At 35.2% G+C, this 26,066-nt stretch overlaps 3 protein-coding genes and 1 pseudogene across 3 annotated transcripts; 1 reads left to right on the top strand and 3 right to left on the bottom strand.

Annotated features, from left to right (window-relative positions):
- Nucleotides 1–537: 537 nt before the first annotated feature.
- On the bottom strand, nt 538–5,129 carry LOC106745453 (protein yellow-like). Its single transcript, XM_014621058.1, has 6 exons — nt 5,108–5,129; nt 3,900–4,401; nt 2,744–2,846; nt 2,391–2,479; nt 1,494–1,786; nt 538–911 (listed from the first exon to the last, which is right to left on the bottom strand). The coding sequence occupies exons 1-6, from the start codon at nt 5,110–5,112 to the stop codon at nt 659–661; spliced, it is 1,245 nt and encodes a 414-aa protein (XP_014476544.1). The 5' UTR covers nt 5,113–5,129; the 3' UTR covers nt 538–658.
- An 8,319-nt stretch (nt 5,130–13,448) lies between these two features.
- LOC106745454 (major royal jelly protein 5) lies at nt 13,449–17,636 on the bottom strand. Its single transcript, XM_014621059.1, has 3 exons — nt 17,413–17,636; nt 15,163–15,418; nt 13,449–14,072 (listed from the first exon to the last, which is right to left on the bottom strand). The coding sequence occupies exons 1-3, from the start codon at nt 17,634–17,636 to the stop codon at nt 13,449–13,451; spliced, it is 1,104 nt and encodes a 367-aa protein (XP_014476545.1).
- Nucleotides 17,637–19,054: 1,418 nt separating this feature from the next.
- On the top strand, nt 19,055–20,762 carry LOC106745455 (major royal jelly protein 1). The gene is made up of 3 exons (XM_014621060.1): nt 19,055–19,549; nt 19,791–20,205; nt 20,536–20,762. The coding sequence occupies exons 1-3, from the start codon at nt 19,055–19,057 to the stop codon at nt 20,760–20,762; spliced, it is 1,137 nt and encodes a 378-aa protein (XP_014476546.1).
- A 1,304-nt stretch (nt 20,763–22,066) lies between these two features.
- Nucleotides 22,067–25,408, bottom strand: LOC106745449 (annotated as a pseudogene).
- Nucleotides 25,409–26,066: the final 658 nt, after the last annotated feature.

Below are 26,066 nucleotides of genomic sequence, written 5' to 3'. Positions count from 1 at the left end.
TTGAGTTAAATCTAGTTACTAGGCAAAATCAGACAACTCGTGAATAAAAAATAGTTCTTATTAAACATTACTGGAAATTAGTATAAAACTCCTACAAAAATATCCTACAGTAATAAAAAAAAGCAATATTACAGAATTCTGGGATTATTATTAAATATCCTGACACACTTGATCTCCGTTTTGTATATAAATTTAAAAAGAAAAGAACACGTCCGACTAATAATAATTCTTTATCTTTAACTTATCTTTGAGAGGTAAACAAAATATTAGAAAATTCTTCAAAAAGGAAAAATAACTCGTTAACTTTTGCAAACCAGGAAGAAAGGTAGTTTTAAACGCTTAAAACGCTGTTTTTAACATATTAAACGCTATAATTGATGATTGCGATAATTGTCTAATTTATACGCTGCAGCGATAATTATGTAAGATTCTCTTTTCAGAGAGACCATCCATACGTACGTGTAAAAAACGTCTCGGAAATGTCCTCTAGATGTCTTATTATTTCAAAGACGTTTTTCAATGACGTCTTAGGGCGCCTTAAGATTTTTCTGAGAAGTTTCATCGATAATTTGTCCACTGATACGCTCATTTTCTATTCCCTATCGCAAATGCTTTCACCATGTTTACAATTTTGACACCATTACATCAATGTTCCATTTTAGTATTGTAAAGTTTCATTGTAGAAATGTAATGGAAAATATGGATTAATGTATTGAGTATAAAGTGCGGAGATCGGTGTCTGGTGGTCCATTCTGATCCTCATGATGCGGATATTAATTTGATGAGTGTCGACTTGTTTCATGTAGAATTTATGGAATTTCGACGACATCAACCAAAAATTACCATTGTCGCGTTCCACCCATCTGATCTCGGCAATGAATTGCAATTCTTCTGGGCTATAAACGATTATCCTGAAAAACGATGAAGAAAAAATAACATTTGCGATCACACATATGATCATAATTATATACAATATTATATATAAAATATAATATTCTATACAAAATAATAATTTATACTTTATTCATTTTTTTATATGTCAGAAATTACCGTATAAAATAAATGATATAAAACTTTTACTATACTTAGTCTTCTTAATAAATTTCTATACATAATTATGTATAATTTTTATGTTTAATATTTGTCACAAATTTCGGCGTTGAATGAATATGCGCATATCTGTTAATCCGTAAACTAACTTTATCAAACGTAGAAGCGGTTTTAATAACACAAGCGATTTATAGCAAGCGTGCAATTTACAGCGAGTATACCATAGAATTATTTTGTCATTAGTATGAACGTACGGATCTATTATTTAGTTTTTACAATAGGAAATTAACATCATGCGTGCGCACATGTGTGTATATATGTATGTGTGCGTGTGTGTGACGTAATACTTTTAGCTTCGTCTCACTTATCAAGTCAATATTGTGTTACAATATGTTTTTGAAAATAATTTAGTACTTAATTAGAGAAACATTCGGTCGGAGTACCTCTGTTGATTTGTTTGCGGTTGCCACGATGCGATCGCGGTTTCAGTAAAGGGAGCGAACAAGATTGAATCATCTCGAGGATCCACGGCCAGTGCCAGACCTTGACTCGACTTTCTACCAACTAAGGTCACAGGTAACTGTTCACCGAAAGGTAGCGGTCCGGCTTGCAACGCTGATGTGGGCACGCTGAAGATACGATTGGTCGCCAGAGGTTGATAATATACGGTCCCAAGATTCGGCGAAAACGTTATGCCCACCACACCATCCAGGAACTCGAAGGTGTCGCTTCCGATCTAAACGTCCGTTTAATAACAGAAATATATACGTGTTAAAAGGAATTTAGAAAAAGAATTGTACCTGTACATATGACATTATAAAATTAACATTGCTCAAAAGTAAACATCAAATCAATAAAAACAATATAATTAGTTAGGTATTGATTATGTATTATTATTTACCCGGAGAAAGAAAAATTGTATATGAAATTTGCCCATATATGAGTATATATAATCATATATGTCAACGACAAAAAGATACTGTTGCTTACAAATTATATGCAAATACAATCGAGATAAATGCTTCTGGCTACTTGCGCTTCTGATCAGCACATGATATCGACATTTTATTGAATAACATAACATCTTTTTTTTTGTGTAAACATATATAACCACATATATGAGCAAAATTCATATATGATTTTATATAATTATATATAATCATATATAGTCAGTTTTTCCCGGATGGTTTACACGAATACTCGTGCTTGCAGCGTATCTCACAAATACTTCCAGTAATTTTATCAAGTTACGCCAATTTTTACTACTCATAAATTTGCCATATTTTCTTATATTATATAAATAATCAAACACTCATACTTATGCAAACATATATACATACCTTGATCATTCCTTCATCTGGATTAGGAAACATCGATGCGTGAAGAAGCCGCCAACTTTTATCCGTAGCACCGTCGAAAATGAGAATTCCTAAAAATATATTGACACATTTTTTTATTTTCAACATAGATATTTAAGAAAAATATAATTATCTAAATTTTATGCCTAAAGCTTGTTATACATATGCAGCGGCATCAATTGATATCGATTAACAGTCAATATCTCGAAATAAAAAATATATGATTTTTGAAAGGATTAGTAAGATTGCCTCTGTATTTGAAATTTATTTTTAATCTAACCTAAAATACTTATACTAATAAGTTACATTAAGGAAAGGAATATAGTAAACCTAACCTGGACCGAGTGTATCAGTCATATAAATAAATACATCGTCACATGTTTTTGCTGAAACTTCATCGATGACGAGATTGGTCAACAAAGTATTTGGTCTTAGAACCTAAAACAAGTTATACAGTAATAATTGCTTAAATTAAATATTTTTATATAATTCTGCACAAGAATGACATAAATGCAACTTGTTTTCTATTCTAAGGTAAAACAGTGTCACATATTTACATATTTATTCTACGTTCCTTCGCCGCTAGCTATATAAAGCAACATAACCGGTTTTCTGTTATACTATAATTGTAAATTAAAACGATCCCATTGGCCATTCACTGATGATTTCGTCACTTTCAACGTTCTCTTTGCATTACTGATATACAATAATGCACCTACTCAAACAAAGCGAACAATTGAAACAATTTGAAAATTTACATATAAGTACTACTCATATATAAATTTATACATTGTATCAGTCAAAATATTTTGTCTTAAATTTTGTATTAATTTTGTCTTAATTTTTGTCTTAATTTTTGTCTTAATTTTTGGGTGAAATATCAATTTATTGTCTTCAGTGTAAACAAATAATTCATTGATGTAAAGTGTACGTCCTGCATAATTGACAGAGTTAACATTAACATCGACAAAGTTGACATGAAAGAAATGACAAGTATATGAATTTTAGCAAATGAGCACTATTCGGTATTTTATCTTAATAAATTTGTGCATAGTTAATTTAACTACAGATTTAAAAAAATTAGAAATTAGAAGAAATTTAGGAAACAAATTAAAAAGCAATTAACAAACTTAAAAGAAGTTAATTTATTATTAATGCTTTTGTTCTCGAATTTTTGTATGAAGGAAAATTGCAAAATATAATGATCGAATTTTATTTTTTGATTCATAAAAGATACATATATATCTTTATTATTATATCAAATATGTGTATATTTAAATATAGAGAAACAATCAACGCGGAAGTATGAATGTTTTCTAATTGTTCATTTAAAGGCATTATTAAAATGCGTGTATATGTGCTTGAGAGGAAATGACAACTAAACTTATTTCATTATCAGGTTCCTCTTAATTATAAATGTACTATTGTAAGCTCATCTATTACTCATTGATGTATTCATTTTTTTCATCATAAAAAAATGTTATGTCTTACCTCGCGTGGAAAAGTGAAGTAACGCACCACCTCATCGGTTTTCAAATCGAAGACCACAATTTTCGGTGGGCAAACGGGCATAAAGTCATCGATTGACGTTACGACACCGGCATCAACGACCCATAATCTGTTACACCTGTCCAGCCTGGTTCTGTATACTGAAATTAACTTAGTACAGTTAATTTCGCCTTTACCGGCACCGTGCCAGTCCCACGAAGGGTATGCCTGAAGTTGCGGGCTGCTTCCTAAAGGTACATTCCTCGGTATGAAGCTCAAGGTGGCCGGCACACCTGCGCGTAATCTAGGTGTGCTGATAAAAATTCGATCGCAGTCTATCTCGATGCCGGTCATCACCACGTTTTCCGGCCGATATTGATCGTGAAAATCATGATCGTACGGCAGCGCAAAATCAAGTAACGACCATTGGGCCAAGGTTTCTAACTTTTCCGCCCGTGCTCTGCCGTACAGTAGTGGTAGAATGATCGCAACAAGCGCGACGTAACTACGGAAAAACAATGAACGAACAGGTGCTCGAATTAATATTTATTCGAGAAAGAATATATTTAAGCTTTAGATAACTTGGGATAATAGGATAGAAAATAGGAGAGGCCAAGAAGATACACGTTCCTCGAAATGTTTCGGAGAGAAAGAATAAGAAAATCAGACATAGTCATTCCGAGGCAACATCATTTCTTTCGAAAAGTGAAAATGACTAAATTCTAACGTGCGAGAGTTACGAAACATTTGTGTTTTGTTAAATTCGTTTATAAAATATTATTTAGTACAACCCAGTTAGCAAGAGATCGTTAACACAACGTTATTATAATGATATTTTATAGCATGTAACGTTCTCAAATATGTATTTCTTAATATTGTATACAACGTTAATACTAACAATATTTGACCGGAACATTTAAATATTATCAAGTAAGAGTTTGAAAACATTTATAAAATATTACGTCAATATATTTATAAAATCCATATCGAATCAATATTATAAAAGATTCATTTAATGTTCCTTGCTTACTGGGGAGGAACATTGTCCAGCTAAAGAATGACAGACTGCAAACGTTGTGTCCTTGAAATATTTAACTTACGAATTTTAAGAAGTATGTTTCTCTAAACTGATCAAACCTCCCTGTATTCAAACGTCAATTGCGACAAATTGTCAGTTGACTGTATACTGTTTGTTGGTATCGATTACTCACCTCATATTCACAGGCTTAAAATCTAAAGTGCAGATCAAGGCTTCACCACTGTTCGAACGCTTAAAGAGCGAATAGTAAGTATTGGAGCCAGACAGAACTACATTAGCGGCGTTAGCTATCGCGAATATAAGTATACCGGAGGTGTACCACGAGTTCTCCCGACTGAGCACCGACTGATCCAATTTGCCAGTATCGACTTGGGAGACCGGAGACCACACTCAAATGCATTGTGTAATGAAACGCGTACGTACTTTTACCCGTACGCACCGTTCGCTATTTCCTAAAGCGACACACCTACATCTCCACCTCCCTCAAACAAGCTAATCGGAGACTATGGATTTCAACGTGAACTTTAACCAGTTTCGTGCTAATCCTTCGTAGTTAAGCAACGAGAAGAGAGTGGTCCATAATCGGCTACTTGACATTCGAGCCCTCATGCGCCCCTTTTCTTTCTTCTTTTTAGTGCATTCGTGTGTATCGAAAGCTGGTAATTTAACGCCGGAATAAAACGTGACGGAAAATCAGCAACAACGGGCGCGTTTCGCAAATGTTCGGTTACACGACAAGCAGTGATATCATTAGACGTTTTCTTGAACTAATAAAGATGCAACTAATTTCGTGGTGAGAAAACAAAAATTAATATGTCTAGTTTTCAGTAACTCTGAACGTACGTTGGAAATAAAATTTACCTTCTATGTGTACTTCCCAAAAAGTAAACATATATTTTCTTTTATTAATAAAAATAAAATAAAAATAAAATAAAGAAATAAAAATGAAATAAAAAATGAAAGAAATAAGATAAAATAAAAAAAATAAAAAAGTGAACAGTAATAACAATGGCAGTCGAAAGACGGAATATTTATGGAGTTATTATGTTGAAATATTACACTCATGAATATTACAATTCATTTGCGGTGTTTCTGGAAGTATGGCGCGTCTTAAATCAGCGTTCTGCGAACGTTTCGCAAACATTGCAATTTGCAAGCAATTTAAGTGGATTGTAATATTTCAACGTGGCGTATCTCTAGAAGCAACGCAAGTGGATTGTACCAATGACCACGAAAGCCTTGAGACAAATATTACAATTATTGACAAATTTTCTATTCCTTACTTCCCCAGAAACATCTTAACTTTCCTTCTTTTAACCAATTATGATTTGTAAGCAAGAACTTGAGAGATTCGATCGCTGGAAATTTATCCTGTAATTCATGTAGAAACGCAATTATAGTATAGTATAAGTATAGTATTACATCGGCGTCTTTTAGATTTTTATCGGGCGTAATGTATGTTTGATTACAGTTATCCAAGTAACTTTAATGATCAATCGTATTTTATAGAATTTATAAAGAGCTTGGTAATACCGGAAGAGAAGTTAATTGAAACCATAAAGCCATGAAAAAATCCATTATGGATTTCATGGTTTTAATATGCATGAGGCGTAACGCGACCTGCTATGTGTACATATGTACAGTATTGTACTGTTTCACATATTATCGACATTTATTACAATCCATTAAGACATTCGGGCTTATTGTTGCACACTTGCACTAAAATATACGTATTAAATACGTATAAATTAAAAAGTAAATTATTTCAACAGTTTGACCTATCAATTAAATCCCCTTACATCGCGTCATATAATATGTATAATAAAATATCTCATTCTTTAAATAACAGACAACACATCGGATCGTGCTACATTTTAATATGTTATTACAAATAAATTTAGTGTAAGTAACAAAAAGGGGATATGGTTTGGAAATTACAGGAAATCTTAACTTATTATTCTAACATACATAAGTGCTAAGGCTTATATGATACTTGATATACAGCATTGACAATGTACCTTCGGTACATAAATCGGTACAAACATGACGTTACAAAACACTATAAAAATGCTATCAAATAATACTTGTTCGAACTATAGAATTATAACCGTTACGTAGATGTCCTTGGCTGAACTACTATCGATCGAAAGTGCCCAGAACTAAAGACCGCACCCATTATTACAGATACATTTGGGCGTGTATTGGTGCGACCATAGAAATAAACTGAACGATCTTGATCCAGCGATCATTGTTTCGTAACTTTTGTCTCCCTGACATATTTATTTCATTCGGCCCATTAAGCTGTTCTTTTACCGCTAAGATGAAAATGAAAATAAAGCAATCTATAGGATTATCTCTCATCGTGCTAATGCAAAAATGATATAATTTCAAGTTAGCATTTTAATGTTTAGCATTAAGGCATTTTATTAATTGAAATGGAAATTTCAATCTTTAGAACAGTGTAGAACGTATAGAAGTGAAGGTAAAACACGACGTAGGCATTTAAAAACAAATTTAATTCATAGCTGTCAAAGCAAATTACTTCCTTTTCGTTGGACTGAGATGAATCTCAATTATTCATTTGAGCAGATTTACAGAATTCGCGTAAAACTAATATAATGTTATATCTTCTGATGCACCGTGCAACTATTAACTTTATAAATTTTGTGGCTAAATAATAGAAGCGCCAAAATTTTCTACATGTCGCAATTCCCTTAAAGTGTCTTTTGTATCCAAATAAACTTATTTTCATGAAATTTCAAAGAGATCCGGACAACATCAAACATGTAGAAATAATTGGAATGCAAATTGAACGATATGCGTTCCTTTTGAAATGTGTTTCCTTTCTCCGTAATGAATAGATTTTCCACAGTTCCACAGAAAAAGATGAAGATATTCGGAAAGTTATATTCTTACGAATCACCGGATATTTTTATGTACATTATTTTGGTTGATGCATCACATGTGTTTTGTGCGCTCAAATTCCAGGATGCTAACCTTTATATCCAGCCGATAAATCACTTTCTCTCCGCGAAACAGAACTCGCGTTCTGTGCATACCGATCTGCTCTACTCTTTACACTCCGTAAGGCCTTCGTATTTCGCGTATCGAATGCTTCAATTCGAGCTACCGTATACGTGGCACATTTTACGAGGATAAATTTATGATCTATTAAAACTCAGCATATTCAGTGTAACTCAGTGGCACAAATTTTTTCAGAAAAGACTTTCTCGTATAATTCCGAGACAACCAGTTTCGGCGGATATCACGCATTTTCTACTCTGGAAAAAATGATTATATATAATTATATATATATACAAAATCATATATGAATTTTGCCCATATATGTGGTTACATGTATGATCATATATACCATACGAAACAAATGATATGTTACTTAATTAAATGCCGATATCATGTGCTGTCAGAAGCATTTACTTCGACTGTACTTGCATATAATTTGTAAACAACAATATTTTTTTCGTTGTAGACATATATGATTATATACAATCATATATGGCAAATTTCATATATGATCTTCTTTTTCCCGAGTATATTTTATATACAATGTGCTTCATGTGTTTGACGTGAAAAATATTTTTGGAAAATACATAAATAATAAAAAATAAGTCAGTTGGGAAACGATGCTTGATATAAGAAAAGAACTGTACATAAAATAGAAATAAAAATATTTCATTTTTCCAAAGTTTGTTTTCAACTAATCGCAAAGTAAAATCCGAAAAAAAAGATAAAAGTTTTTGAATATATAAGTGAATAAAAAGAAAAAGGCCAACGAGAACTCTGTGTTCGTGGATTGAAACACTTCTCGTAAATCTTCGGGTAAGAATTTAAACTTTATTATCGATATTTATCGTATATTTATTTACAAACAGCTGCAAATTTAGTTCTTCTTAGTCTCTTTGTTTTTATCTTACCGGCAGCTGTTTGTATTTAAAGTTCACACGTGCGTTTGTGTGCATGCGTGGCATTCATGATCCTTGTTATTAGCTAAACGCTCGAACCACGTACGTAATCGGGATTATTTAATCGGAAACTTAAGTAACACGATCTTTTACGGATAACATGCATAATTTATCAAATAAGCATAGACACAATAGGTTTCTTCCTTTTCGCTGAACTGGCTGCATCAGCTTGTATTAATTCTCTTTTCCTTTTTCTCCCATCAAATCTTAATTGCATATCTGTTTTCTTTTAAGTTCTGCACTGAGGGAAGAAATATTTAAAGACAAACGAATATTTCCTTACACGATATTTATTTAAATCTAAATTCACTTTATTTAAATCTAGTTATTATTTACTTAAACCGAGAGAATAATGCTCGATTTAAACGAAGAGAATTTAGATTTAAGATTAAATATCGTGTAAGGACCCACCACGATTCGTTTGCTTTTCGATATTTTTTAGGTATGTTTTTTTAGATATTCTTTTTCTCAGTGTGTAAATGTACACTGGTTCAGCGAAAGGGACCTAATGTGGTGGTGAATTATCGCGAACTCAGGCTCAACGTGTGTGCAACGTGGGGAGATTGAATACTTCGGTCGTTGCTCAACACCACGCGTGGAATAACACGAGAAACACCATAGCGCGCGGTCACAACTGTTCTCCATTCCCACGACAAAGCGGAAGCGGCTCACTATTCGTCGGTCGACTATAGTGCAACGACGATTGGAATAACCGATAACCTGCGAAGCCGTAAACTCATGTCCTGTCGCATGGATAAGAGCGAATATTTATAGGAAATATTTGCATACAGGTAGCACCAGGATTGAAAAGTTACGAGTTATTCGTTACCGTTACGAATTGCCTTTTCCTTCAACACTGACTGGGTAACGACGTTATTATCCTTTCTTTCGTTAGTAACAGTAATGGTAACGAAATTATATTTTTTTTTATTAATGATATGGAATATAATTGTTACCTTTGTTGTTATTTTTCACATGTAGAATACACATATATGGATGGCGGCGAATCGTGAAGAAAGAGGTCTTTAAAACCTGACGAAGAAGGAAGTTGTGATGATTCGTTAATTCGTGAGTAACGATAACGGTAACGAGTCATCGGTTTTCAGGTAACGAGTAATGGCAACGAGTTGCTTTTAAAAGGTAACTTAACCTGGTAACCTAAGGTAACCTGGATAGTAGTTACCTAGTATGGCGGTATCACATGCTATATAAAGTACGAACGAGATTCCACTACCAAATTCTATTTTAAATTCAATTCATTCGAATAACGAAGAATCAATCACACAGAGAATAGTGTAGAGTAGAATAATTAAAATTTCACATTTTTTTTTTTACGTATAATTAAAAGAGTCGCATAATACGCATAAATCAAAAAAGTCTGACGAGAAGAACGACGTAATTAGTAATGTGTCTCGTATCTCATAAAAAATGCCTCGATATCAAATCGACTCAGCGGTATCGGCATTTATTTCATGCTCAAGTCTAACGGAGGTATGCAAGCAAATACCAACGGCTTGAAATTCCCATATAATTGCACATGCGTGATTAATTGGTAAAGTTTGATAGATGTGTGATTAACGAATATTTACCGCCGAGATTACATCTCCTCGGCAATTTACTTTGGTTGTAACGAGATTTACCAGTGTTATTTCATGCATCTGTACATGCTTGTTTACGCCCGTATAAAATAAACTGGTAAATGGCAATTGAGAAATGGTATTTAGGCAGTAGCCTAAATTACTCTTTCAATGAGCTGCATTGTAACGTCAACGACCAAGATTTTTGCCAACCCGAAGTGAGTTTTGAGCCAATCGGTTGACCATTTACGCCTTCGGGTTTAATTTCCTTTATCTCTTCAGCTGTCTGACACTCTTTCCTTGCGATATCACATTTCTAGATAAAATTAATATTCATAACATACATTTATTAACGTTAATGGCTCATTAAGTCGTAGATATTAAGATTTATCACGTCGAGTGAATATATTAATCACCAAAACCTGCAGAGCTCGATTGGCGGATTGGAATGAAAACTGGAATTAATGATTTGAAAGAGCATAAATGCATTATTATTATTATTATTATTTAAATAACGATCCTTATCAATCGACGTGATTTTGTTCGTGCGAGAAACTTCTACGGTTATGTTAAACAATGTGATATATCAATTTAAATATGTGTAATTCTATATTGCGGCGCACCGCCACAGGGGAGAAAGAGAGAAAGTTATTTTGCACGATCGACACACCCATCAGATAACGATGCGTTGACGGTGACATTATAACACGACATGACGCTAGATTTAAATGTACTAATGAAACTCGATCACATGATTGCTCCCAGTGCAATGATCGATACACGCAAGTAGGCAAGCACGAAATATCGTATCGTAGCGAACACGGAAATTATGCACGCTAGCCTGCCGCGCTCGATGCACGAAGGTGTCCGTATCGGAGCACGCACAGCAACGTGCAAATTAGCATACAATCAATCGTACAGAAAATCGTGCTTGTGCCTTGTGTAACGACTGAACATTGATTGACAGTGAGTGACGTAGGGCGAACGAGACGCCGACTTGGTCAACTTTGGATTTACGCAGTAGCGAACGTGTTAAGGAATGTAGAATTATTATTTTGCGTTACATTTTAAAGTGTAATATAATTTAATTCAGATTTAAATTATCGCAATTGAAAAGCACTATAGTAGAAGATAAAATTTAACTCGGCTGTATTTGCTTTTATCGAATGTAATAAGATTGATAAGCTGTGTTATTCAAAGTCGGAGCTCGGATATCGTGGGAAATTAAAATGAAAAAAATATCTATCTACCCCGTAATTAAATACATTTGAACTTTCGTCTCGCGTAGAATGTCGTGTAAGACCAGGAAGATAATCCGATCTTGAATATCGATTTTCATCGAACGTTTCAGCATATCATTTACACTCCAGTACGACGTAAAAGTGCCTGTCAGGATAATCAAGATGCTAACCGGATATTCATTATGAAACATTATCAGAAACATGAATCAGATATGGAGATCTGAAAGGGAAACTATTGTTCAAATTGTCTTGTTGAAAATTAAGTGCTTTATCTTCGTTAAGACATTATTTATTACCGATTACAATCATTATTTATGAAAGAAGGAAATACATGGAATTTTAACATAGTCAAAGTCCTAAAAGTATTAATCTCTAAAAAAGTGACATGCGATTTATGATTAATTATTCGAAAGGGCGATTGATTATTTAGAAAAAAATTAACTAATATCAAATTGAGAGAATGGCTTTAATGGGTATTAATGCGAATTAAAATTCAATTTCCAACACAAGATTTATATCGGAGACACCGAGAGCGCGCAAATTGAGCGTGCAAGGACAAAATTAACATAAAAAAATACCGAATTTTTATATGTTTATTGCTTCACTGAGAAAGGGAGAAAGAAAATATCAGCGATTGACATTTCGTTGACCGTTTGAGTTGTTGCGTAGTCAGGATCGAAAGGGAATCGAAATAATCACGGTGAGTTCGTAACTTCGATGCCACGGCCGCAGAAATTAATCTTTATACATATATTTACAACGGAGATACGATAATTAGCTAAAGGTGTTGCGCCGTACGCAAAATGTCCGACTTATCTTATTAATGTTAGTCTCCCCGGGCTCGCAAATCGATGATTGGATTTTTCGGACCGTTTGATTTAATAATTATTCGATTTTTCACTGATATAAAGAAGGACCGACGCTACATTAGCGACAGTTTTGTGTGACATTTTGTTAATATCAGGTATAGTCAATAGTATTTAGCTATCTATAGTATCTAGCTATCGGTAATATCTAACTATCTATATGATATGTAGAAGACATCATATAGATGTCGACCACTTATTGACGATCTAGTTGTTATTTAGTTGGTATCATATTCAAATCGTACCGTTACATCAATATATCAGTTTAATGTGGACATGCTATAAATTGGATAGCCGGTAAAAAAAGGATCATATATGAAATTTATGACCCATATATGACCATATATAATCATATATATGACCATATATAATCATATATGTCTCAATAAAAAACTGTTGTTTACAAATTATATGCAAATACAATCGAAGTAAATGCTTCTGGCTACTTGTGCTTCTAACAGCACGTGATATCGACATCGTTTTTTTCGTATAGACATATATAATCATATATGTAACCACATATATGGACAAAATTCACAGATGATTTTATATAATTATATATAATCATATATAATCATTTTGTCTTGAGTAACGACTAGATCGTCAGCATTTACATAACGTCTTCTAGATATGGCGATGAAGTATTGTAAATATCAAATCGGCATTGACTTCTACACGATCTCGACTAGACTTCCCGATCGATTCGTGAACCCGTGTCGATCGACATGGAACTGAGAAGCCACCTGTCACTGTTATCCGCGCACACGCATGCCGACGATAACGTTCGAACGACTCTCCTCCTTGACTAATTACATTCACGAGTCAGCGAGGCGAGAACACCTCACTCTACATGAGATTCAACGCGTGATTAGCCCCGCAGCCGACAGTGCCCTGCATGTAATCCGCGAAATTGCTCTCCAGCACGCGCATTCGACCTCTCTTGTAATCGGCCGCTACGTGTGTGACCAGGTTGCATTCGTGGCTCTTGTAGACCTGCTGAACATTAGCGGGTACGAATGGTGTGATGGTATCCCATCTGTAGACGTCGGCCCCGCCTTCGAACCGGCAGAAGAGCGCGCTGCCGTTGTCCGTGCCGAGGATTATCATTCGCTTGGGTTTCGGCCCGAGATCGTGTATCTTGCCGTGAGCGGATCCGCTCCGGAGGTGGTCCGTTCGAATGGAGAACAGCCGGCTGCTGCCCAAGTACGTGAAGATCAGGCAAGTGCTACCGTCTTGATGGCGCATCAGAGCAAGGTACAGTACATCTCGGCGAGAGCAATTCATGGTCACAGCCTGTGGAAGGACGACGCGATATCCTCGGTCGGAAGTCACGTCGTACACCAGGATCGCTCGTGTGGCTGCGTCAGATATATAGATGAAGACATGGCCGTCCGGATTGTAGTCCGCGACGACGTACTGCAGCCGCGACGAGGGGCTGGTCAGGCCGGACAGATCGACGCTTTTCATCAGCTAGAAGAGAAACGTCCCGTCACGTTGTTTTGTTACGCGTTACATCGCGTAATTGAAAGACAACGTGAAGAGAGAACAAATATTTGAAAGATGATGAATCTACCCCAGTGAGAAGCGTACGTCGAATCGACGTCATATTGACGTCAGATCGACGTCGGTTTGACCTTAATTCGATGAATTATGTGTGTATTTATCGGACTAATTCTTATTTGGTTATGACTAAAGGAAATCAAGAAACAAATAAAAGAGATAGTAAGAGCCAAGTCGTAATTAATCGCGCGCAAAGAATTTTCTGTAAAAGATCTATCAATGTCATATAGATTTAATATATAGAAAATATTTAATTTTTCTGCTCGCTTCGGGGACCCCCTTTAATTTGGATTATTAATTATATCTACATGTCGTGTCCACTTTACACAACAATAGCCCAATTATGACATAATGTAAGGGAAAAAGTTGCATCTTAATCGAACGTTTCGCGGCCGTTCGTCACGGTGAAAAGAGCATTATTAAAATTCATGTTCGTGTGTTGTGTAACTTTTGCGAAAGGTAAAAAAGAAAAGCGAAACGAGTGTGTAACGCAAATGCGTATATAAATAGTGCAACTAATAAAAACCGTATATAGACAAGCCGAAGCAAATCGGGACAACAAATGGAACAATCGGGACAACAAACAGTTCTTCTGATTACTTTATCTGTGTGTTATTGTGCGAAAAGACATGAAAATTTTGAATAAATATATCGGAACATTTGCGTCTATGTATAAGCAAACAGTTTTAGCAGATATTACAAAAATAACTGAATCGATGAAAATTAACGTTTATGTATTATGTAAATACAAATTTACTTCCTAATTTCATTTTAAAACGAATGCTTTTCTCGTATCTTATATTACTTTTTGCTTCTTTGTTTCCTTCTAAAAAGTAAAAGCATTCGTCTCGTTTTTATATGAACGCTCCCCCCAACAATTATTATTAATTAATTATATTAATTATAATAATTATTTCCTCAAAGAAAAGAGAAAAGCACGAGATGCGCTACAAGCTATTTCCTGCTTTATATTGCACATTTTAGAAGTGTATTATCTCACCTTGCCGGTCTTTACGTTCAGAGCGACAACCTTCGGCGGACATTTGCGTACGGGCTCTTCGAGAGAATTTACTATGCCGGTGTCCAATACCCACAGGATATCCTGAGGATCCAAATAAAGGTCCACAGCGTTTTGCAACGCTGAGCATGTTCCCTCTTCTTGAAGCGACCAACAAGGATAAGGTTGGAGACTGGCCTGGCAATTCTTATCTTTAAAAGATACCCTGGCTAGGGTCACTGGCACGCCAGGTTTAAACCTAGAGAAACGTTTCAAACACACGTTAGTATCATCGTCGGCTCTAAAGACATCACCAGTCACTTCTTCACAATTTTACCAATTTTTCGAGAAATATCATACCGAAATAAGATCTTTGTAACAATTTCAATGTATATTTATTTAAAGATATCATTATTTTTTGTAATTGAAACGCTATAAAATTAAAACATTAATGTAACAATTGATGAAAATTGTATACTTATGTATTTCATGCAACACATGGTTTTGTATTTGCAATCTCATGAATAAGTGAAAATCATTTACGTGTATTTCACAAAAGTTGTACCCGTGATTTCACAATAATAATATGTACGTGCGGTGAATTAATATAATAAATAATATAATAATATAATAATATAATAAATAATAAATTAACAATATAAACATATAACACTTCTGGAAATATATTCATTATATATGTCGCGAAGCAGTCATGTTTTATAATTACCGCTTGATTATAATTTATTAGATAATTATATAATATAATATAATATAATATATAATTATATATAGATATTATATAATTATATATAATCTAATAGATAGCAAAAAGAGATACTTGCAAATATGCCTGAATGAGAGATTTGTCAGCATTCTTAAATTAATTGCTCTAAAAATAACACGGTTTACGAATTACGAGTGTTAACCTTGTACGTTCTTAGGCGAAATTAATGATGCAGCATGCGGCACGTGCCTTTGGGCCTTGTGCCTATACCGTAGATTTACATAAATAGACTGAAAGCGCTTCCATAAGAGACCGTGAAGACTTGATTAGAAAGTACCACAGGTAATCTATCTTGGTCTAACTTAACGCTTACTGATAAAATCTAGCGGTGGCGGAGAAAGAAAATGACACGTCTCTTCGCATGATCACAGGGATGAGACAAAAGCACGTCGCTTTTATGTCACTTATTGTGAGAAGAATGGCCAAAAATACCGTCATTTAGAGGATATCTTGCTACTTGTGATATGCCGTAACATTGTACAATTAGGTTTGAGAATCGCAGGAAACCCTAACGAATTGTATTCACCCTATTGATCTACGTTTAAGAAGTTTAAATAAGAACCAATGACTACGTTCAATGGAACGAAAAGCTTAGTAATCAGTGATTCGCAAATCTAATTGCTATACGAATACGCTAAGATTTAACCAATCAGATGTATGAATTACTAATTGTTCATTTTGAATGCTTTATTCTGCCAAAGGCAGCCGTTCTTTTTTTCTAAAACGTGTGAACTGACAATTTAATTTTCCCCGATAAAGGTGTGCAATCGTTCGAATTCGCAATCGAATCGAATTACTGTCGATTCGATTCGAGTCCATTTTCGAATCTAAAAAAATCGAATTCGGTAATTTCGATTTCATCGGCGAAATGAAAAGTTTAGACTCGATTCGACTTCAATTTCGAACATATTATCAAAGATCCGACTCGATTTCGACCACGCAGAAACTTGATTCGCACACCTCTATTCCCCGCTTCTAAAGACTATGATTATCGCAACAGTTTACGAACTTTCACGTCGAGTCAACTTGACTGCTCCCACAACCGACATTGGCAATGCGTGTATTGACCGTTATTGACGTAACACGATTCGTAACAACCGTACTTTTCCTGTACCGAGCTCTCGTTTAATTCGACGTAAGCCTCCAACTGGATTAGTGATCCTACCGAAGAATGCGGTTGCTCCCAATGCGTAGGTAATCAGAAAGGAAAACGCAATTCCGTCGAGCCGAGTCAATTAGAAAATAAATATGTATAAAAGTCTATATCTTAAACATTTCTTTTAAATATCACGATAAAGAAACGTACGATTTAACTTACGTACAATACAATGACTAGTGATGTCGCTTCCGCCAGTCCTTTTCTTTAACAAATCTGACCTCGTTGCCGAAATATATATTTACAGGTATAAAATAAAATTATGAAAAATGAAATTATGAAATCCCTATCTATATGCAAAGTATTCTCATACCTAGGTAAAACAAGGAAAGCGTCGTCCTTGTAAATTGCTGTTCTGGTGGCGAGAACATTCTTCGAAATGTAACGGCCGCTGTTCTTGAACATGCTCTTTGTGGCTGGGCAAGGCCATTCGAAGGACCCGCCGGTCCATATAAGATTCCTATCACACTTTGTTAAATCATTGCCTCCGACGAGAGCGACGGCGACAATAAACGTCACCGCCAGTGAAGAAAGCATTTTTACTGCCCTTTACGTGAACTTCCCCTTCCGACGGACACGCACCTCGATACGCGTCTCTTTTGTCGGTCGAATTGATTCGAATAAACTGGAAGATCCTCCGGATTGCACCAGTTTTATAATCCTGTCACATCGAGGCAGCGTTACGAAATGTCCCGGTTGGGAAAATATTTGGCCGTGACGCGCAATGGTTTGACACGAGGCTTCTTCCTATCCTTCCTTAATAATAATCTCAGTTGTAATGATAAAAAATGGTTAAAAAAAATCAATAGTATGTAGAAAATAAGCACGATAGTATTTATTTGTTTCTGTTATAGAGAAAAATGTAAGATAAATCATGAAAACTACAATAATATAAAAATAGCCTTGGAGGGGGGGTTACATCCTTCTGTCTATTAATTTACTTTCAGTCTATTAATAATAGCAGAAATTGTATGAAAAATGTTTTCTACAACAACGATCCTATTTTCTCGATTATTTTGATTTTGGCAATGTAATTATTTATATTTTGAGATAAAAAAACTGGAGAGAGAATAGATATGTTAATTACAATAATAAAGAATGGTATAAGAAACGATTAAAGAAAGATATGTAATTCTAAAGGAAGTAGGAAGAAGGAAAGGATTATATGTACGTAGTAACAGGAAACGAAAATCCCGAATGTAATACTCGTAAATGAAGCGAAGTATTTCCTGTTTTATGGGATTTATTTCCTGGTCAAGCGTCGCTTATTGATACCACTCTTATCTTCCTGGATTTATCATTTATTTACTAATAATAACCAAAAATACGTATCGCGAGGTATTTCCTCTTTACAAATTCGGCCAAGTTCGAAGCAGGAAAATCGTTGCAAAATACTGAATGAGGAGGTAGTAATGTGCAATAAAATCGTAAGCAGTTTCCGTCGGTACATAATCAACACGCACGTATAAATATAAAGACGTATAAAAGATACGCACATTCAAAGATTATCGCCCAACTGATTGCACGAGAAATCTTGTAAGTTTTCACACCTCTCCGCCGCAACTTTACGTCATTTACTGTCAGCGCATCAATTTGTCAGCGCGTAATTTTAAATACCAGACTGATACAAAGTCCGTTTCGTTTTTTAATCAACATGTGCATACAATATTTATTTACTTCAAGATACAATCAATCAATTAAATATGCGCCACTTTGTTCGACGACCTGCCATTTCTCCGACAGAAATGTTGGGATTTCTGAGCGGAGAACTGATTAAAAACGAAATAAACTTTTGCGTCAGCATACTGTGTGTATCATAAACTTTGGCAATTATTTCTCGAGAAATAATGAGAGAAACTCTTCAGTCTCATATTTGTAGGACAGATGGAAGCGATATGTTGGCAAATTTTCATTGTGTACTCGTAGAACATCGGATTACAAGAAGCGAGCGCAGGATGAGGCGGATCCCGATGAACGCTCTGTGCGTGGCGATCCTGGCGAGTGGTTTGTCGATAGTTTTGTGCGACAAGCAAGTATTGCCGGATCTGTCGTTTAGTTTGTCAGGGCAAAGCTTGGACTGGCCATGTCAGAGCACGAAAAACATCTACGAGACCAGCGGGCGTTACATCTCCAGAAACATCATTTCCACGAGGATGCAGATCTACAAGGAGGACGCCATCGTGGCGATGCCGCGCTACAAGCCCGGCGTGCCGTTCACTTTAGGCGTCGTGTCCTTGAAAACGAAGAACTGCGCGCCGAAAGTGACACCTTTTCCGTGCTGGGCGATCCAGGAGGAGGGTAACTGTGAGGCCTTGCAGAGTGTGGTGGACATAGCTCTTGATGTTCAGGACATCCTGTGGGCGCTGGACGTCGGTATCGTCAACACTTTGGAGCAGCCGGTGCGAAGGTGTTCTCCGAAGGTCGTCGGTATCAACGTGAAATCCGGAAAGGTATAGCAGAACATACACAATTAGAAATTGAAAAAGGTTAGAGATCATATCTGCTTTTCCAATTCGTGATGTTAATTCTATGCTGTCGTACCTCGAGCACCACAAATTGCTCGGCTAACCGTTGCCCAATGTTGGGTAACGGTTCCAAACGTTAATTTAATGTTTCCCTGCTTGTACTGGGAATGTGTCGTTCTTAAAGCAAAACGATTCGCATAAAAATCTTGGCCTTGATCTTTCGCAGGTCGTGAAGGTAATCGACCTGAGTCCCTTGGTGAATCCGTTGTCCCGTTTGCAATATCTGGAAGTCGATTACGCGGAAGACGGTCAAGTGTACGTGTACGTGGCCGACGCTGCTGCCAGGTCCATAATCGTTTACAACGTTACCGCGGATAAGGGATACCGAGTGGTTCTCCCATCCGCTGTTACCGCCGGTGTCCAGAGAAGAGACGTTCTCTATTTGGCACTGGTGAAAAAAAGCTGCGGCACGTCGATTTTGTACTTTACCTATTTAGGATCCAACAAACTCTTCGCGATCAAGGCCGTAAACTTGAGGAAAGGATACACTCAGGGATCGGTCGTAGACGTTGGACCAAAACAGAACAAGATAGTCCTCCTCGGAACTGACAATGGCTCCGAGATTTTCTTCCGATTTAAAGGTAACTCTTCGTATTTCGTGTAGAAGATTTAACGTAATTTGAATGTCGGTACACTGAGAAAAAAATATCTACAAACAAACGAATACTTCTTCGATGGGTCCTTACACGATATTTACTTAAATTTAAATTATCTTTATTTAAACCGAGTAATGTTTATTCAGTTTAAATAAATAATACTTGATTTAAATAAAGTGAAGTACCATCTGTTTCTCAAAATGGCGTTTACGTTCTCCGTCCAACGAATCATGTAGATCTTGGAACATTTAATTGGTTTTAATTTATTTTAATCTCGACACCTGACCTCAATACGAATAAATCACTCAATTCCAGGCGAGTCGGATGTCTACATGTGGAACACCGAGACATTGTTCAAACCTGAGAACTTCCTTCTGGTAGAGAGCGGCAACGATTGTCAGCTACCGACACAAGTCGTCCCTGGTTACAAGAGACTCATGTGGGTGATCGAGAGCAATTTCCAAGATTATATACAGAACACCGTGAGTTGCGCCGGTGCGTCAGTGACCATTCATCCCTTAGTTAAGACTTGCGAAGAATAAAGTCTCATGAATCTTGAGTTTCCTCCTTCTGTGACTCTGACTTTCGCTGTCACATTCGTCGCGCAATTCGATCGATGTTGAACATAAGGGGGAGTTCAAATCGATGATTTCAACAAGTTCAAAATCTGTCCATCCGATGCGACGGATGTATAGATATACACATGCAATGATGCCTGTGTCTCTTTGCGGCAGTAAAAACACGACAATTAGCGTAAAAGGTACATTTTCCACATTTACAGCATCGAACATTGAAAACTTCGCATATTTATATTAATTTCATTTTTTTAGATTTCTGTAAAAATTGTACCACAATCAAACATATTCTTTTAGTTATTCCAATTATATAATAACATTCATCGTTACAAGTCCAAGAATCTCGATTATTGCTAAATATTAAAAAGATAGAAATATGAAAGTTTCATCGATGTGGAAACTTCTTTTCGATCGTTTTGTCGCTAATCTAGTCATATAATCAACAGCATTCTGAGTTTTAAACTACTTGGATAGAAACTCTAAAATCTCTACAAATCTCTTCAAATTAATATATACGTTTGAAGGATTTCTTTTCAATAGCACAGATAATTAGCAGATGTAATTCAGTCATAATTATTGTAATTTTGATTGTCTGAAAATATTTCCATAAAAATCATTTTATGCGCGCTGCACGATTTAAGTAGCACAATTGGACAAGTTGACCAGTGCCAAAATTAATTATATCGTTGACACCTAAGTGCAAAATGGTTGCCAATTTTCAACGCGAATTTCTAAACTTTGCGATGATTCATCTTTCTAATGATCGATAGCTGGTATACAAAATCAAAAAGAAGAAAAAAAATAGAAAGAGTAACTTAATGTTAGCAATATACATACCATTGATTGTAACATCTTAATCACTGTTATATAAGTTGACTCAAACGACTAATAAACGTAAGCTTATGTAAATGCATACGAAAACAATACAAAAACACGTGCTGTCTTACGTAACCCAATATACGGATATGCTTAATGTATCCGCTTCTGGAAAATACAGAATTCCTTAAAATTATCCTATGTTTTTTGCACGTAAATCCTTTGATCAGTTTGCAAAATAAAATTATTATTATATATAAATTATTATTATTATGAATTAAAGAATTAAAATGAATACCACTTTAAAATAATTTAAGACTGAACCAGGAAATTAAAAAAAATTAAACTTGAGAAAAGAGAATGGATGAAAAAGAGATGATTATATTAATAATAACAAGCTACACAAAAGTCATATAAAAATTAGGCGAATTATACGAATACAATTGTTGCGTTAATTATGATGCTAAAGGATATTTTGGAATCCTGACAGTTCTAAATCTAAATCTGGATTTTTCCGTAACATTTGGCTTTATCATGTCATCGGAACAATCCAAATTCACCAGAACCCATATGGATTTTTGTGCATCCATTACATAATTCGTTATCCACGGAATGTTGTTGCTTTGTATCGAGATCGAATGACTCTCCGCCTAAAAATTGATTAATCAACTGTTTATAGTCATACTATTAGATAAAAAAAGAAAACAAGAAAATTAAATTAAACAATTTACACTTATGGGAGACTTGGTATCCCATCGCACACTGGCTCTATCCAAAGTTAAAAAGTAGTGTAGACCATCTTTTAAATCGCAGAATAGACCGACAGAAGAGCCCAGTTTCTTTCTAAGCCATGCCATTGTTATATTTTGTACACTCTAGAATAATATCACGTAGAATAATTCATAGAAAGTTCCTTTTTTGCACAATTATTTAACGTTTAGAAGATTGATTTTACTAATCGCGATAAGTTTCCCATGTCAAATGTATTTTTACTTCGTCAAAACTTAAAACTGTACAGATACGCGTGATCATGTTTAATATTAGAGGTAATATAAAATAAATATTTTCGGAACAAGTAGTCTAAGACGTACATATGAGGGCACTGTATGAAATGCTTGGCTGGTCCTAATGTTCTTCAAATTTATACTGAACAGATTGTGCGTGTTATGGCCTGTCATGTGTAGAATCGCATTTTTTCGAGAAACAGCAAGGTCGGAGGAATACACGCGAGGAACTTCAGGTCCGTGCGTCATCTTCAATTTCCACCACTTGTCTTGTCCTGCAATTAGTTTGTCATTAATACACGTAAATAGATAAAAGAGTATTTCATAATACCATGCGCAACTTTCCAGTAAGCAAGAAATCGTTAACGTTGTTATATTGATATTTTATAACATGTAACGTTTTCAAATACGTAGTTCTTAATATTGTATACAACGTTACTGTTAACAATATTCAATCGAAATATTAAAAATAATGTTTCTACAATATAATTTTAATATTAAAAAAAATATATGTTATCAAGTGACAGTTTAGTAACATTTATAAAATATTATGTCAAAATGTTTATAAAATCCACACAAAATCAATGTTTCAAAAGATCGACTTAATGTTTCTTGCACTTACTGGGTTCTGTTCATAAATATATAAATTACCTAAACAATAAACAATAATCGTTTCGTCGCCAGCATCCGCGATATATCCCCGAGATCCCCACTGATCTTCAAACGGATCAATTACGAGAGTTTTTAAATGTTTCGGCGATACATTAATCAGTTTGGTGGACGATACCTTTGAAGTTTTTCATAAATTTGTTACTTGTTGTTTAATTCCGCTTTATCGCGAAATAAAGTCTAGAGAGTTAGAAAATTAACTGTAAACCTTTATGTTCACCATACATATAAAATATATGACTTAATATGCAAAATAGAGAAAAAATAGAGTACCAATCGGTCATTTCGTTTTAAATCGTAAATCACGACCTGAAGTTAGTAACCGTCTTTATCGGGTGCGTCTAAAATCCACAACCGACCTCGAGGATCCACGTCTAATCCAGTTACAGACATAAAAGTCGCGTAATGGTGTTTCGCTGATCCCCTCTTAGAAAAAGGTACCACGTTTGCCGTATTTGCGACTAGTAAATTAATTTCTGGCCAAGGAACTTCTACTAAAGTTGGTATATATTTATCCTTCTCTTCGCTTGCTGCTCTATTATTCAAATATACGTTTAATGTATAAGGTATCCGCAAATATCTTGACATATTTGAACATTATATTTCAGAGGTCAATACAAATAAAAAATCTCATGAGATATCATATTAATACACCGAAATATCGTGGCCGCAATATATAAATATACTTTCCTCGACACAGACGATTAAAATTGACGCACACGATGCCATTGACATCGTGTAGATCAATAGAATCAAAAGATTGTAACGTTTTCATCTTGATAAGTTTCGCAACGCATTCCGCAGCCGGCAAGAAAATGCATCTCTTCTGAGAATTACTGAAGAAAAAAAAAACAAACAAATAAATTCTCTTATTTAATACAGAATCGCCGGATAGCCAAGCCTGCAGAAAACAGATTTAGCGTAATATCTGCTGTGGACTCTGTAAGCAGCTTATTGGCAAAAATACAACAGGATCTGATGACGGTGTATGATAACAAACTAACGGCAGAAATCGAGCAGGATCTAATGTTCCAATGTATTTAAATGGAATTTAATTTAAATGGAATATTCCGCAGATCCTGCTCGCTTTCTGTCGCCGTTCTGCAATCAGATTCCACCAGCAGGCTGTCAACGGAACAACAGATTACAGGCACGAATGACTGGGACTCTGTCAACAGATCGCGTCTCGATCTGTCGCCGGTCTATCGTCAGACTGTTAACAGATAGCTTATTGTAAATGCGTTGCGAAACTCACCAAGGTAAAAGTGTTGCAACTTTTTATCCACCGACTGTGCGTGTGTAGATTTTGCGCGTACTCAGGCTCACAATGCTACACATATACGATCATATTCAACTGTACTGACAGTTCGATCGATATCGACTCTTATTGCTCAGCTCATTTCGTTTTTTCATTATGTCGAAATACCGCATAGATTATAGCAATCAACTGATATTAACAGAAATTAATAAAATTACTATATTATGAAACATTAATTGTCACATTTAATGATTAATAGAGTTATAAATGTAATTAGCTTATTAATACGATTTGCTGTAGTTTATGCAATATTTACGCATAACTGGAAGAAATTAACTGAGATAAAATTAGCTGAGCTGTCAATAACATAAACTGTCGGTAGGTGGAATATTGATACGAGAATGTTTTTTTTTATTATTTTTTATCATTTTTTATATTAGTCACAGAAAAACAATATAACTCCATAAGATTATTGTTTCATTATATCGTATCATATGATTATCAACTGTGACCTATAGGTTTGATGTTTCAGGCTTTCCCGGTAACGACAAATATTTGATTTAGCTTCCGAGTTAACGTCCTTCGCGGATTTATTTCCGACGGTCATTTCATAAATATTCCGGTTCACGAAGGACGCGGCGCTAAATCGGAAGGCAAATCAAGCAGGCACGGTAGATTATTTGCATTTTATTCACCTATCTGGGAATCGTAAGAAAAGCTCGATTTTTCCACACGGCATATTTCCATATTAAAACATCACTCGATACGTTTAGGGACGCTAAATTCCAGGAATACGACACGCTGGCTGAAAGATGGTAAAACGTACTAATACTGAGAACAAACCAAGTTCTCTGCGAGCAAATCATGTTGGAAACGACTGTGCGAAGAATGCGCGAGGTAACTCTGACTTAATGATATTGCTTTCACCGAAACATATCGTCAGCGAAAAAAAATCCGTCGCTGACGAGGGTTCTTCAAGCGGACCTAATTAAAAGTCGGTGATACGTCGACAGAATGATAGTGAAATTGGGTCAATTGAGGGAAAATTTTCAGTAAAATTTTCAGCATAATATTTCCATCAGAGATACGTCAAGTTTTAATCACCTATAGAATTTTATATTACTTATAGATGTAAAAAAAGATGGGAGACGAGAATCGCCAATCAATTTTCCAATTTTATTTTCTCGCTACCATTAGCTGTGATAATGCCATTGCCTCCAAGATTAGCCTGAAATATTAAAATCGGATTATTTCGCTATAACCTTCAATTACAAGAACAATTCTCTTAAATTACAATTAAAATGAAATAAATATGTATCCATATCTTCTATATTTGTGTTATTTATATTTTTTACGAAGTAAAAAACACATATATATGTATTTAATATATTTAATATTAAATATATTAAATTTAAATTACATATAGAGTACACGCATATTTCTAACCTGAAAGCTTGCATTTGCACAAGACGGCAAACATATGAAGTTCACAGCAGGGAAAATAAGCGTACCGCGGAATATTAA

The sequence above is a fragment of the Dinoponera quadriceps genome, unplaced genomic scaffold (assembly GCF_001313825.1).
Source record: "Dinoponera quadriceps isolate SergipeBrazil2010 unplaced genomic scaffold, ASM131382v1 scaffold1280, whole genome shotgun sequence".
Lineage (NCBI taxonomy): Eukaryota > Metazoa > Arthropoda > Insecta > Hymenoptera > Formicidae > Dinoponera > Dinoponera quadriceps.
This window is presented reverse-complemented; position numbering and strand designations above follow the sequence as displayed.